This window comes from Phoxinus phoxinus, assembly GCF_949152265.1.
Source record: "Phoxinus phoxinus genome assembly, chromosome: 17".
Lineage (NCBI taxonomy): Eukaryota > Metazoa > Chordata > Actinopteri > Cypriniformes > Leuciscidae > Phoxinus > Phoxinus phoxinus.
The window spans coordinates 4,520,288-4,536,445 of NC_136892.1; the positions used below are offsets into that span (position 1 = coordinate 4,520,288).

At 42.7% G+C, this 16,158-nt stretch overlaps 1 protein-coding gene across 4 annotated transcripts in view; it reads left to right on the forward strand.

The window, feature by feature from the left end:
• The first annotated feature begins 208 nt into the window (after positions 1 to 208).
• gabrg2 (gamma-aminobutyric acid type A receptor subunit gamma2) overlaps positions 209 to 16,158 on the forward strand; it is a 101,855-nt gene continuing 85,905 nt past the window's right edge. For all 4 annotated transcript variants that reach the window (XM_079586161.1, XM_079586162.1, XM_079586163.1 and 1 more), the window contains exon 1: positions 209 to 693. In XM_079586161.1, coding sequence (XP_079442287.1) covers positions 578 to 693 — 116 coding nt within the window. In that variant the 5' untranslated portion in view covers positions 209 to 577. The remainder of the gene's footprint in view (positions 694 to 16,158) is intronic.

Here is a 16,158-nt window from a genome sequence, read left to right on the forward strand (position 1 = left end):
ATGCAGCCACTAAATTCTGAAATCTAAAATCGCGTTTTGCGCATACAACTAGCCTACATTACAAAAGTTTATTCCCTTTTATTAAATAATGTTGTATTTTTTAATAATACTAGGATAATAATCTAATATTAACAAAAAACAACAAAAACACGTAAATTCAGACGCTATATGCCTGCGTGGTAATTACAATTTTAACTGGATATAGTGTACAGATTTTATTAATAGAAGCATATGCGAGCTTTGATCCATCTCTACCACGCATGTGTTGTGCTGCAGCGACGTGCATCAGATCGGCTTTCACACAATTCATCTGCATCCACACTTTTACCGGTTATACTGGACCCGGAGAGATCGCATTTATCTTTCTGCATCTAATTCCAGTGATCTGCCCATATCTGAATATAGCAGGACACTCGCCTTCATTTGGTGCGCGCGTGTTTTGTTGTTTTTGTGACGGCTTGTATTGCATCGCAGCAGCGGCTCTGAGACGCCAAAGCCAAAGCGATCTGCTATGTGTAATAGCGAGGAAAGGCAGTAAATAAAGGGGACGCGTCGATCTGTGTGAAGAGAGAGCAAGATGGTGATCATGGCTTCTTTTCATTTTTCCTCTGAATGCTTGAATGCGATGGCCATCCCCGAGATCACACTCAAGCTATTTCTATGGGCTTTTCTATTCGCATATCTTCCTTTGAGGTAAGAATATCATATTGGCAGACGAATTGGACATGTTAATATGTTATGATACGCAAACGTTCTGTTTGGAGTTTCTGCGATTATTGTTGCTGCTCTAATTCCCATGGATTCCTTTAATCTGTTTGGTTTAACACCTAAATGTATGTTTTCATATTGTATATATATATATATATATATATATAATTAAATATTTAATAGACACCACTAACATATTTTATACGTACAACCTCATAATAATAGTTATATAATGACAGTATTTATTGAGAAGAGGTGTGTCATGATTCTAACAGCCATTAAACTGAATCTGGGATCAAGAAAGGAGACCTTTCCCTCTATTAACAGTATGCTATTTCTCATTGTATACAGTCAAAGGGGTAAAGTTCATCTTTGTCATGTACATGACGCCATTTCAGTCCAGACATTTGTTTAAGAAGATTTAAGTCAGCGATTGACTCCTCCTCTCCACCTGCTGTCGGGGTAATTCTGGCCTAACTGTCTAAGTTGGATATGAAAACTACAAACAAATAATAAACATCAAAGTGTTGATAAAGAAAGATCATCAGGGGTTTACTGGGTTTTACCTGTCATGTTTTATTGGGATTGAAAAAATTTTATGTTCCCTGCGATAATGCTGATCATGTAAAAAATAATAAGAAGAAGAATTTTGAAATTAATCTATATATTTAGTATGTAGGCTACCATTGGCCTAATCCAACCACAGTAGGCACATAATATTGAACCTTCAGTTCAACATAAAGTACTGTAGGTGTACTTTTTTCAGAAGCATGATGGTCTCTAATGGGGGAAAGAGTGAGCCCAGAGCTAGTTGGGGCCCCCATCTCCAGATCTCTAAGTCTACAGAGGGGGCCCAATTAAATATACTGTACAGGGGACCCAGAAACCCTAGCGACATCTGGTTGGTGAAAGGAAGTCACAAAGTATAAATCTGATGCTTGCTACTACAAGTATTTGTTTAAAATAAAGTAACTGAATAACTGAACCTTTATTTTTCAACCTTATGATGTTTGCAGGCTAATATACTGACAAACTGAACGTGTTAAATGGAGACATGAACAAATATAAAGTCAATTATTTTTATTTTTATTGACTTAAAAGCCTACTTAGAATAATAATTAGAAGAGTATATACTCGAATGGGTCACATAGGCCATCTATGTTTTAGAAGATTACTGACAAAAGCATCTATTGTAATTATAGCAAAAGTATGTTTATGTCCCTATATATTTATATATATATATATTTAACTCACCCGTTATGTTGGTTTAAGTCAGATCTCATACCATAACAGGTTTCTATTGTACATCCGATCCAATTTCACATAGGGCATTCACCTATCCACGACTATTGATTATTGATTGGGAAAGGCTATCAGACCTTGTGTACAATAATTGAAGTATTCTAACTGTTAAGACAGGAGCTGCAGAAATTCAAATAGTTCTTAACGGTGCTGTAATCACTGATTGACAATTACTGCCTGAAGGAATAGCACTGACAATGCTACTAATACTGTCACTCAGGGTCATCTCCCTAATCATCATGATCTTTGAAACCGAATACTGTAGGTGTTCAACTATTTTTAAAAGTAAGTTAAATGTAGACATGTAATCTCAGCAGCAGATGTCAACAGTTCTCTGGAAAATATCTCTCCATACGTAAATTGACTTCGATTTGTGTCCTGGAGTGCCACTGCCCTGCAGAGTTAAACTCAAGCCCTGATCAAACTCCCCCACCTGTGATTTCCCAGTGATCCTGAAGACCTTGATTAGCTTGCTCAGGTGTGTTTGATCAGGGTTGGAGCTAAACTCTGCAGGGCATTGGCCCTCCAGGGCAAGATTTGAGGAGTCCTGACCTGATGAAGTTATTTTATTCCTTGTAGGATATTTTTCTGACCCATAAGGCATATCCTAGGCAAGTGTCAGATTCAAGGAGATTAAAAGCAGACAGCGGGTGACTGACAGTGAGGCACTGGTCACACTTGTTAGCTGACCCCCAAGATTAAGTGACATTTACATCTAGAGTTGCACCACAGGGATTAATACTGACTATAGTGGCATGATAAAAGATTTTGATGGTAGTGCCTTTGATCGGACTTGATTGGAAGTGTTTAAGAGCAAGGCTCTTAGTAACACCTCAACCCAATGTTCTGAACCAAACCTCAGCTATTTGTTAGTTGACCAAGCCACCAAAATGCAGTGAGAGATATGTTATGATCAGTTCCACCCAATCCCCCGAAGCAAAACACTGTCACGTACAGGTAAGAAATGCCATAGTGTTCCATTTATACCATAATGCTGTTAAAAGAGTAGACATAGTGCGATACAATTTTCAGTGATAAACCTACGCTTACAATAACTCAGTGGTGGGCCGTCAGGGCCAGCAAGGCCTTCTCTGCTGGCCTAAACATTATCAGAATCACTGACTTGAACTTTAATATATTTTTTTTATGAATGAGTATTAAATTATTCCCAATAGTCCATTCCCGTAATTTCAAAGCTTTTCTCTTGGTTGCGCTGCTTCCAGTAGTGTATATTTATTTTAGTGCTTTTATCCAATCATATTTCAGCCATCATGTGTTGCCAGGGTCAAATATATCTGCCTCGAGGCCTTCAGAATCGATAGTGCGGCCGCCTGTAGCTTAAAATGAATGGCAATAAAACTGTTGCTTTAACCAATCAGATAATCAGTCAGATTTAATCAGCCAATCAGATATCGAGTTGACTGCACCGGGGCCATCTAGCAGGCATACAATAACGTAGGCATTTCCACGCCCTTTGATTGGATGGTCAGAGCGTGTACTACTATTACTGGTAGTCAGAGCTAGCTAACCGTGTCTGTTGTGAACTGTGTAAACTAAAATATATTTCTGTAGATTTAATAGTTTTTCAACCCACAAATTAATGTTTCTTTCCTTCCTCGACCACCAGCAGGTTCAAACCTACCGGAAAAAATCCCTTATTCAGCCTTTATCCAGCTTACGCAGAGTCTCGGAACTCTGTCGATCTGTCCGGGTAAAAACAGAACAGACTGCAATGTAAAGTTATGCCAGGACTGATTTGGAAGGCAAAAGTCCCGCTGATCTCATTGATATCGTTCAGAAATCTGTGTGAGAGCTTGTGTCGGCTGTAACGTTACACATCGTCATGTTTTGCGGTGTTTTCCCTGTTTACTTCTTCTCTCAGCACTAAAGCGAATTAAAACTTATGCCAGAAATACGACGGGACAGACTGGACTTTCAGCACATTAGACTCGATGACGATAGAAAAGGTTGTTGGGACTGTAACGCACAGAAAATAGTCAGTAGTTTTGGAGAGTATAATGAATTTTTTGCCCCCGTTTTTGTCCGTGAATAATATTTTCTTCCTAATTTTTCTTGTAAATTTATGATCGAATCAACTTCTTTTTTCAAACATTAATACTATTGTAACCATTGAAGGATAAGACAAGGGGGGATCCGTTTCTGAATTTATAATCGGAACGCAAGTACCACTGTACACACAAGCCGAACTCACTCGCTCGTTTCTCTCTACCCGGCCTTTCCCGAACTCACCGCATTAACCCTATAACTGCCGGTGCAAAAATAAAAACAGGAATTTCACTGTTTTTCGTTATTAATTCAGGTTGGACATCACTGAAGGCCTAGGTGTGAAATGCACGGCCCGCCACTGCAATAACTGTTCTGCTAATAACCCTCTGTCGATCTGACTGTCTGTGGGCAGGGATACAAAAATGCGGATTTAGAATCTGTAGTTTTCACTTAAGCCCTGGAGCTGTCAAAGTTAGAAAAACGCATCATCCGGTGGACTTTTAAAAGGTTTTTAAAACTTCATTTACATATGCTACTGACATTGTAACAATACAAAGCGGGGTTGAACATCAGTTAAGTTAAACTTTAAATGTCAATTAAAAACTATTGTAATTATAACAGCTTGTTATGCAGCCTGATATTGCAAATTGGTATTTCTTAAAATATAGTTTTTGTTGTCATAATTATAAACGCATTGGTTTGTAGTACAAATAGCTTTACCATTTACTGCACTTTTATTCTTCTACTTATTTACTTATAGTGGCTGTTAATCGGAAGTCTCGGACATTCACAGAAAAAAGCTTAATTCCGCATTTCAAAATAAGGTGGATATTAAGTAAGCATGTTGTTAATTGATATTACTCAGTTGGAGTGTAATTTAAGTACTAAGACACCGTAACCAAATAAGCTATTGCATTAAAAGAAATGTAGACTTATTTTCATTAAAGAAAATTTGGTTACGACATGCTCCATTTTGAGTCGTTTTGACCCAGAAACACAATTTAAGTTTTATGCTCTACATCACAAAGTTTTCATATTTTTTGAGAAAGTAATTTAAATGTTTGTAATAAAAACGTCTCGGGTTACGTATGTAACCCAGTTCCCTGAGAGAGAACGAGACACTGAGTCATCATGACATTGACATTATGGGAACGCTTTTGCATGAGCCGGTGTCTGAAGCACGCGTCAATCTTATTGGCCGAAGCATGGTCAGGTGACGAAGCATCAGCGCATTACCAAGACACAGTGTAAAACAATTATATGATCAATAAGTTATGGCAAAGTGTTTTTACACTGCTTTAACATTGCTGTTTTTTACATGTAAAAAAATTAACTCATATTTTAAGTCAGTTTAATGTAATTAAAGTTGAAATGATTTAAACATCCAAGTTGATTGTATTTAAGTTTACGGCATGCAGCACATTTTTCCAGTGCAATGAATAGACGTATATTCGTATAGAATAACAACATATTCTAAGGGATTGCATTAAGAATGGCAAGACGAAGCAAACGAGTTGCATATAACCTGAAATTTTTCCTTTTGAGTGGAACTCAATGCTGCATCTGTCACGGGTATGGTGCGGATGAAGACAGGCAGACGGGTACAATACTCCAAATCAAACTTTTACTAGAATAAACTTACAAAAAGCTGGTACAGGCTGAAGGGTAACACTCAAACACAGTAACATAAACATTGACCGACAACTCAAAGGTGAAAGACAGGAACTTAAATACACAGAGGATGACGAGGGTACAACAGGTGATGACAATGAAGGATGATTAACTGATTAACTAGACAGGTGATGAAAATGAACTAATGATGATGAAGAAAACAAACAGAAAGTCCATGATAAACGTGACATAACGCCCCCCTTCAACAAGGCGCGACCTCGCGCCGTAGAACAACAAAGGGGTGGGGGGGTGGGCGCCCTGGAGGCTGATGAAGGGGTGGCCGATCTGGAGCAGGAAGCCTCCAGGGCGGAGCAGGCCTTTCTGGCGGCCAGGGCGGAGCAGGACGTGCAGGCGGCCAGGGCGGAGCAGGACGTGCAGGCGGCCAGGGCGGAGCAGGACGTGCAGGCGGCCAGGGCGGAGCAGGACGTGCAGGCGGCCAGGGCGGAGCAGGACGTGCAGGCGGCCAGGGCGGAGCAGGACGTGCAGGCGGCCAGGACCCTTCGGGCGGCCATGGCGGTGTGGACCCTTCGGGCGACCATGGCGGTGTGGACCCTTCGGGCGACCATGGCGGTGTGGACCCTTCGGGTGGCCATGGGAACCGTGTCGGAAGGGCCTCCACGATCCCCTCAGAGGACTTATTGCCCCCCCCCAAAATTTTCTTGGGGAGGTCAGCACTGGACTGGACCAGCGGCGAAGAGGGCTCTGAGCTGACCGGGGCCAGCGGCGAAGGCGGTCCTGGGCTGGACGGGACCAGCGGCGAAGGCGGTCCTGGGCTGGACGGGACCAGCGGCGAAGGCGGTCCTGGGCTGGACGGGACCAGCGGCGAAGGCGGTCCTGGGCTGGACGGGACCAGCGGCGAAGGCGGTCCTGGGCTGGACGGGACCAGCGGCGAAGGCGGTCCTGGGCTGGACGGGACCAGCGGCGAAGGCGGTCCTGGGCTGGACGGGACCAGCGGCGAAGGCGGTCCTGGGCTGGACGGGACCAGCGGCGAAGGCGGTCCTGGGCTGGACGGGACCAGCGGCGAAGGCGGTCCTGGGCTGGACGGGACCAGCGGCGAAGGCGGTCCTGGGCTGGACGGGACCAGCGGCGAAGGCGGTCCTGGGCTGGACGGGACCAGCGGCGAAGGCGGTCCTGGGCTGGACGGGACCAGCGGCGAAGGCGGTCCTGGGCTGGACGGGACCAGCGGCGAAGGCGGTCCTGGGCTGGACGGGACCAGCGGCGAAGGCGGTCCTGGGCTGGACGGGACCAGCGGCGAAGGCGGTCCTGGGCTGGACGGGACCAGCGGCGAAGGCGGTCCTGGGCTGGACGGGACCAGCGGCGAAGGCGGTCCTGGGCTGGACGGGACCAGCGGCGAAGGCGGTCCTGGGCTGGACGGGACCAGCGGCGAAGGCGGTCCTGGGCTGGACGGGACCAGCGGCGAAGGCGGTCCTGGGCTGGACGGGACCAGCGGCGAAGGCGGTCCTGGGCTGGACGGGACCAGCGGCGAAGGCGGTCCTGGGCTGGACGGGACCAGCGGCGAAGGCGGTCCTGGGCTGGAGGGGACCAGCGGCGAAGGCGGTCCTGGGCTGGACGGGACCAGCGGCGAAGGCGGTCCTGGGCTGGACGGGACCAGCGGCGAAGGCGGCTCTGGGCTGGACGGGACCAGCGGCGCAGGAGGCTCTGGGCTGGACGGGACCAGCGGCGCAGGAGGCTCTGGGCTGGACGGGACCAGCGGCGCAGGAAGCTCTGGGCTGGACGGGACCAGCGGCGCAGGAAGCTCTGGGCCGGACGGGACCAGCGGTGCAGGAAGCTCTGGGCTGGACGGGACCAGCGGTGCAGGAAGCTCTGGGCTGGACGGGACCAGCGGTGCAGGAAGCTCTGGGCTGGACGGGACCAGCGGTGCAGAAAGCTCTGGGCTGGACGGGACCAGCGGTGCAGGAAGCTCTGGGCTGGACGGGACCAGCGGTGCAGGAAGCTCTGGGCTGGACGGGACCAGCGGTGCAGGAAGCTCTGGGCTGGACGGGACCAGCGGTGCAGGAAGCTCTGGGCTGGACGGGACCAGCGGTGCAGGAAGCTCTGGGCTGGACGGGACCAGCGGTGCAGGAAGCTCTGGGCTGGACGGGACCAGCGGTGCAGGAAGCTCTGGGCTGGACGGGACCAGCGGTGCAGGAAGCTCTGGGCTGGACGGGACCAGCGGTGCAGGAAGCTCTGGGCTGGACGGGACCAGCGGTGCAGGAAGCTCTGGGCTGGACGGGACCAGCGGTGCAGGAAGCTCTGGGCTGGACGGGACCAGCGGTGCAGGAAGCTCTGGAGTTGGAGTGGGGCTGGTGGCATCATCGACGGTGAAGGATGATCCGTTATTCCATAATACCCACTCCACATAGGCAGCAAAGTTCTCCCGAGGCCCATCTCCGGGCAGGCGTGCTTTGGCCTCAGCGTTGAGGCCTGCCCGGAAGAACATACAGAGGCTGATATCATCATAATGTACCAAAGGTACCAAGTCCAAATACCTCTGTGTGTGGGCCTCGAGAGACTGATCCTCCTGGGAAAGGAGAAGGATCTGGACGGCTGGAAGATCCATACTGTCTTGGGCCCCGTTTACACGATGGGAAAACGCAGATATTTCTCTGCGTTTTGGCCTGTCATTTACACGAAAACGCCGTTTTTATCCCAGAAAACGATTATTTCTAAAAACTCCGGCCAAAGTGGAGATTTCTGAAAACGCCGGTTATATGTTGTCGTGTCAACTGGGAGAAACGGGGTTTTAGGTTCTCTCTTGTCGATTCTGAGGATTCTGATTGGCTTGCATGGCTTTATCCTTCTCCCTACACTGCCGCCCATAGGTTTAGCATAGTTATAAAGGCGCTCGACGGCGTATTTATGCGGGTTGTGTGCACGATGTTATTATTGAAAACGGAGGGGGAGAAATATTCGTTTCTCTAAATACCCGGCTATGTGTAAATGTGGCCTTGGTCGGTCAATCTGTCACGGGTATGGTGCGGATGAAGACAGGCAGACGGGTACAATACTCCAAATCAAACTTTTACTAGAATAAACTTACAAAAAGCTGGTACAGGCTGAAGGGTAACACTCAAACACAGTAACATAAACATTGACCGACAACTCAAAGGTGAAAGACAGGAACTTAAATACACAGAGGATGACGAGGGTACAACAGGTGATGACAATGAAGGATGATTAACTGATTAACTAGACAGGTGATGAAAATGAACTAATGATGATGAAGAAAACAAACAGAAAGTCCATGATAAACGTGACAGCATCATGATGTCGACGCTATGGGAACATTAATACTCACACCACCATACTGAGGAAAATGCCTGACCAACAGGGTTAATCCTGGGGTCAATTCAATTAAATAAAATAACAAAAGCTAGCTAGAACCTTAGAAGAAGCCATACTCTAAGTGGAGTGGGCACTGGTGCCTAAAGATGAAAGAGTTCTTATTATTACTGTTAATATAGTTGTTGCGACTACAGTGGCACATAGCAAATGCTGCTCAAAACGCCATGTTCCTCACCAAATGAATGAGAAGGGTTTTAAGTACAAATAAAGGGCTAGTACGGTTGTAAAATGAGTCGATGCGATAGATCATGTAATTAAATTAATTATTTAATAATCAAACATAATGACTAATACAACGTGTCACCAATGCCGCCTCAGATGTGTGCTAGTCGGAATGTGTAACCCTTGTTGTGGACGTGCTCTTCCTGGAGCAACACTGCAACTAAACCCAATGAATTCACAACGTTCTTTTACAATAGTGTTCTCTTTACAATGTCATGTAATATGACAGTCCCAATCATAGTTATTAATGTCGTGCATTGCTGTTTGAGCTGTGCACGCTGAATGAATGGAGGGTTAGGGTTAAACTGAAGCTATGCTAGCGGGTTTGCTAGCGGGTTATTTAACTCAACGAAACGCATTCTATATATGAGATTAATCAGACATACAAAATAAACATAATATTGGTAATTGTTACAGCACAAAATGACGCGAATGCACAAGTTAACTAAGTTACGTGCTTGTCAGACACGCTGAAACACTGCAACTAAACCCAAAGAATTAACAATATTTTATTACAATATTGATCTCTCTATAATGTTATGTAATATGACACTCCCAATCATAGTTATTTATAGGTCTACACAAAATTAACACCATATTACAACTTACATTTGCACGAAACAAAAGGCTGCGAATGCACACGCAAACTTATAGTGATAAAGGTGTAAATCTAATCTTAATGTAAGATGGTCCCAAACATAACTCTGGTGCGCTCGCTTCATTTTTCCTCGTGTCTGCTTTACATGTTTCATGGTTGAGCAGCACATGTGCATGACCTTGCTTAATCAGCGATTGAGAAGTTTTATCGATTAAAGGGGTTGTTGAGTATGATTTATCTTTTCTAACTTTAGTTAGTGTGTAATGTTGCTGTTTGAGCATCAACAACATCTGCAAAGTTACAACGCTCAAAGTTCAAAGAAAAGGAAGATATTTGCTTTTAAAGAAAGGGACTACAACAAACGGCTGGTAGGGACTACACAACATTCCTCACGGGTTAGTGACATCACCAACCCTAAAATATAGATAAGCCCCGCCCCCGGGAACACGCAGTCCATGTTGAGAAGAGGAAGAGTTGTTGTATAAGAGTACATTTGTGAGTCAGCTCAAACTTTAGCATCCATCTTTTCACATGCAATAGAAAGTCACTCTAGCCGCGTTTCCACCGAAATTACCCGGAACAATTTGTCCCAGGAACTTTTTTTCCCCAGACCGGTTGCTTTCTGCGTTTACACCGCAGTCTAAAGTGCCGGGAAGATTACAAACTGCGCGCGACTGCTCCTCCCAGTCTGCGACGGACAGTAACCAGTTTTGAGCGCCACATAATAATAAGTATGGAGGAGATTCAAACTGTGCTGCAGTTGTTTGATGTATTGGTTTACTAACGAGATAATTAAGAAACGGCAGAAAAGAGACGAGCACTGATACTAAAGCGTGTTCAGAAAGCTCGTCACATTAAAGGCAGAACAGTTTCTGTCATTTTAGTGCGTGTGCGTGAGATAATTGCAGCTGCTCTTGAAACCCCGCCCTCTGCAGCAGCTCATTTGCATTTAAAGGGCAAGGCACAAAACGGTGCGTTTTTGTAAACCCTCAAAAAAGTGACAACTTTTAATATACTATACAAATATCTGTGGGGTATTTTGTGCTTAGAAAAGCAAAACCTGTGAAAGTACAAGTCATATTTTCCATGATAACTCCATTAAGCTTGCACACACACACCACAAGTTCGTTTCACTATACTAGCAAGGACATTGCATAGACTTCCATTGATTATTTTTTTTTTTTATCAGGTTAATGATATTTAATACAGACTTCCAACTCATGTTCTTTGTAACCTTGCAGACTTCACGTCACCAAGAACAACATTGTTAACTAAATAATTACATTTCACAGGGATCCATGGGATCATTACAACCGTGTTTTTAAAAACTCTTCCAGAACTGCTGTTTGTTGATAATTCGATTGCAATTATACAAATGTAAATTCAGTCACACTGTTGGATAATATTTGCTGCTTGGTGTAAAATGGACATGCATGGTAATTCTATATAAATGTAAATAAAACCGTTATGGTGTAACATAAATCAACTGCAGGCCTTTCCATTCATCCACAGAAAGAAAGAAAGAAAGAAAGAAAGAAAGAAAGAAAGAAAGAAAGAAAGAACGTATTCTGTAGCTGATTCTGAATTTAAAGCATCAGTTGTGGACGCTGCAAGGCTAACTGCACCTTTGATTTGGAAGCAAATTTTTTGAATCAGGTTTTGTTTTCTGTCATTCACATAAATACATCACACCTGCTACACAGAAGTTCGGCCAATCTCCAAAAGTCATCTTCACAAAATGCTGAGTGTAAATTAATATATAATACATATCTCATTAAATGATACAAAACTGTTGTGAGTTGAACCCAGTGGAACCCATCGTGACAAAAGCGTGGCAACATTTCTGCAAAATGATATTACATTGAAACTGCTGTAAAACGTGCACAACTCAAAGTGAAATGTCCACTGAGTGGCCCTAAAAGCGTGTTCAGTTTTATCCAAAACACATGAACGTGAATCTGGCAACATTTTATTATGACGGATTTTATACGTTTCACAGCAGTTCAGAATTGAAATGTCCGATGAGTGGCGCTAAAATGTTAATGTTCTATCGCATTTTAAAATAAAGTACACCTTCATTAAGCAACCATGCCATTTTAGCTCGATTCATGCCACTTTGAGCTCTTTCGACGTAACTCGTGTTTCACGGGATTTTATATCCGAGCTCTACACATCACAGGCACATTGCTGAGCTACCGAGCAAGCTTAGTACGTCAGACAAGCCAAACATATGGAGCTGGTTATGGGATGCAAACTCCAAAGTATTCGTTGACAAATCATGCACTATGTTAAAAGTGTTTTGAGGTCATAATATAATATCTTATAAGGAGCCGCTTGAAAATAATTCTTTATTAATCCATAAGCTGTCCCTAATCATACTTTTGTATGAAAAGGATTAAACATGATTGCTGTTTTGCTGTCTCTAGTGTTCATTTCTGTTGAAAACTGCAGCGGTATGAATGTATTGGTACATATTTTCCTTTTGCAGAAATGTTGCCTCAGGTACGTGTTTCCAATGAGCCTGTGTTGAGATATATATATATATATATACACACACACACACACACACACACACACACACACACACACACACACACACACAGTATATATATATATTAGTTATATATAGCTAGTTATATCTATATATAAAGCACTATTAAAGGGAATGTTGGATGACATTTTAACTTTTTTAGCTTTTTTGCATTTAGTTAGGTTTGTGTCTGCCAGCTCAGAAAAGCTGAAAAGAAAACACACAGCCAGTTGGTTATGGTCTGTGTCTGAAACTGTCATCCAGTGAGCTGTTTCAATTTGCAGCCGGTTTCTACGTACTTTCTACGTAGATAGCTATTTGAATAAGACAATTGTGACTGCTGAAAGCATGTATTAGCATAGACCCGCCCTGAGCGAGCTGTACACTGTTCACCATGTTCTCCAGGCCGGAACGGCTGTAGCGACATTAATGCAATTCAGGTGTTGTGTTGTTGGATGTTAGAGTGAACATAAGTCTTCATTTACTCCTGACATCAGAGCCGCTGAAGACACAGTGGATTGGTTTTATTTTTGAAGGGAATGTGCCCCCATATACCTAAATTTGTTTATGTCTGCGCGAATCAATTTACACCAGACAATACAAAGGGACAATACAAAACGCAGGTTTTGCTAACAAATTGTTACTTAAGGATGGATCAATGCCAACTGTTCATGATCCAGCTTATCGTCTCCGAAGCGATACTAGTCACGGCAGTAATGAGAGCGCGCACTTTATTACAGTTCATCTGAGTTTATTTATTACAGAACCAGTTTATTAAGCATCCCCCGAGAAGGCATAAGATCTGTTTATATTTGTTTACTGTTATATTAGTTGTAACGAGTGTTTTTGTGTAATTTTGTATGTTTTTTATGTTGATATTAATGCAAGGAAGAGAGAGAGTTTTAGGCTACGTTTACACGTGGACGGCTATTTTCATAAACGGACATTTCACCCTCTCTGTTTTCAAAAATAACATCATGCACACCTGACAGTTTTCAGAAAAGTTTACACAAACCCGTGTATATGCCGTCAAGAGCATGGCAAACCTGTAGGTGGCAGTGTAACGAGAAGCTCAAGCCCACGTTAGCCAATCAGAATCCCGAAAATAGTCTCATACTGTGACGTCTGCTGCCTAAAACTCAGTTTTTCTCAGTTTACATGCAAACGTGCAAACAAAGTTTTCCAAAATCTCCACTCTGGCCGGAGTTTTTAGAAAGAATGGTTTTCAGAGGCGAATTCTACGTTTGCGTGTAAACCATTTTTTTTTATTTTGAAAAATGGAGACATTTCCTTAGTTTGTGCCCACAAACTAAGGAAATGTCTCCATTTTTCAAAATAACCATGTATGTGTTAACGGGGCCTAAGGATAACACTTTTAATGCGCACTTCTTGAAGCTCCGCCCTCTTCTTGAAAGGGTGCCGGGAACATCGGCTCATTTATATTTAAGGGGCACACAGAAATGGAAAAAAATGGAAATGGATTAAAATGGATAAAAAATAAATATCTGTGGGTTATCTTGAGCTTAAACTTCACATACACACTCTGAGTACATCAGAGACTTATTTTACATCTTGTAAAAAGGAGCATCTGACGTCCCCTTTAAAACAAGGCAATGTTTAATTTATTCTAAGAAAAAAAATCTCACATCATTAATCTTTATTTTATTTTATTTTTACAGCTAATGTATTTCTATAATAAAAAAACATTTATGATGTATCTTACCTTTCAAGCAATGTGGAAGCAGAATGGCTAATCATAAAAAAGAAACCTTTACAGCATGTTATCTTTGCAAGCACAGACTGTTATTTAGTTTAATCAGTCTTTCTTTTTATAGCCATTGATGAACTGAGCTGAACTTACTCGGATGAGTTTTTGGGACCAGCATACTCTTGTGTAAGCAAGGTTTGGGTTAATCAACTGAGAGTTCATGGTTTGTTTGACTGTAAGATAACCTTGCATTATGAAAATACTATGGGATTATTTTTGTGCCTATAATATTGAACGTAACTTTTCAAGAAACAAATGAAAATATAAATGGACAGGCACTGAATAAAATTGTCTTTGAAACCGGAAAAAAATGTATCGCATGCAAATTTTTTAACTTTATTTTTAATTCACTGCATGTTTTACTAACTGTTTTCTATTTTTTTCTTTCGCTGATCTGTACTTACAAATGCGCTTCCAGAGATTTAATTTACGCTTCTGAAGTTTTCGTTTACGCTCCCTGGGTTTTCATTCACCACTCTGGCACATATCTCTCGTGGGGGTGGGGCTAACAGCGGTGTGTTCTCATTGGCTACTGAGTTTTTGATTGACAGATTGTAGCCCATCTGCGGATGACAGTTGGTCAGAAGAGATGGTTTAAATTATAAGTATTTTTATTATCTATTGTTTTACTTCAGAAGACATTGATTCATCCACTGGGGTTGTATGAATAACCCATCACTCACTGTGTGGGGTTTTAAAAGTGTCAACTTTTAAATTCCCATTCATTTGCATTTATATAAACTCACCGGATGGATTCTTCTCTTCCTTCGTGTTTATCTGAAGAAAGAAAGTCATATGCATCTGGGATGGCATGAGGGTGGGTAAAAGATGAGATAATTATTATTTTGGGGTGGACTATCCCCTTAACATTCATATGCTGTCGGTGTGTTAATCCAAGAACAGCGTAGAGTTCAAAATAAAGTGCAATCTCTTATGTTCTTGTGAACTGTGTTGGTTTTAAAGGGTAACTAAATCCTTGGTCAGAAGCCTGACTCCACCCACTGGCAATATATGAAAAATGCTGGAAAAATGGGCAGAGCCCAGCGGTGGGGTGGCGTGAGATCCATCTCTCTGTAGGCAAGGGTGTGGTGAGCGGGTCCTGCTTACGTCAGTACCACAACATCCAATAGGAAAATTCAACTGCAGTAGCCACCGTTCAACCTGAAGAGGGCAGCACTCAGACGTTTTTACACCATATAGAATTAAAACACTTTATACCCAAATGTCAACAAATCAACTTGAATCAATAAACAGCAATAATAAAGCCCCAGTCTTACAGATCATTACCTACAAAAAGTTGTTTTAGGGTTTAGTTACCCTTTAAGTTACCCAATATTTGCATTATATCCAGTGTCTGAAGATCAAGATCCCAGTCATTCATAAAGTGATGTGTCATGTGTCTGAAGAAAGTAAGATTCCTGTCTGATGGGGTCGATGGATCTCTGGGACTACCACTCCATCCTCTGGGTCAGCATCAGAATTTTTTTAATGGAAAAGTTGCACAACTCCCTGCAAAATGAGAAAGGAGAAGTATTATACTAACAAAAATGGCACACATGATAATAATTATATTATTTATTACTGAACCTCCTTACGTTCTTAGGTTTTGCACCTATGAAAAAGCAAACGTGATGTAATCGACGGAAAACTGTGTAATTGTTTGTAGATAAGGATGTGTAATGATTGGGCTAAATAAAGATAATAAATGTTGTGGGCTCTAAATGACCACTGAAAATACCCCTCCACCATTTTTACAACAAAAAAAAAAGTACTGACTTACCGAGTCTCCAGCATCTCCATTATCCTGATAACGACGATTGATGATAATGATGATATTATTCGCCTGTGCTATTCCAACAATGTAGTGTAGCAGTAGATAGATACAATTAAAAAACAAAACTTTATATCACTAAAATGAAATAGGAAGCTGCTTTCAGACGCTCACATGTAAACACAACACCGGTGTCTTCACTTCCAGGTCAAGAATCTGTCAATCAAAAACTCAGA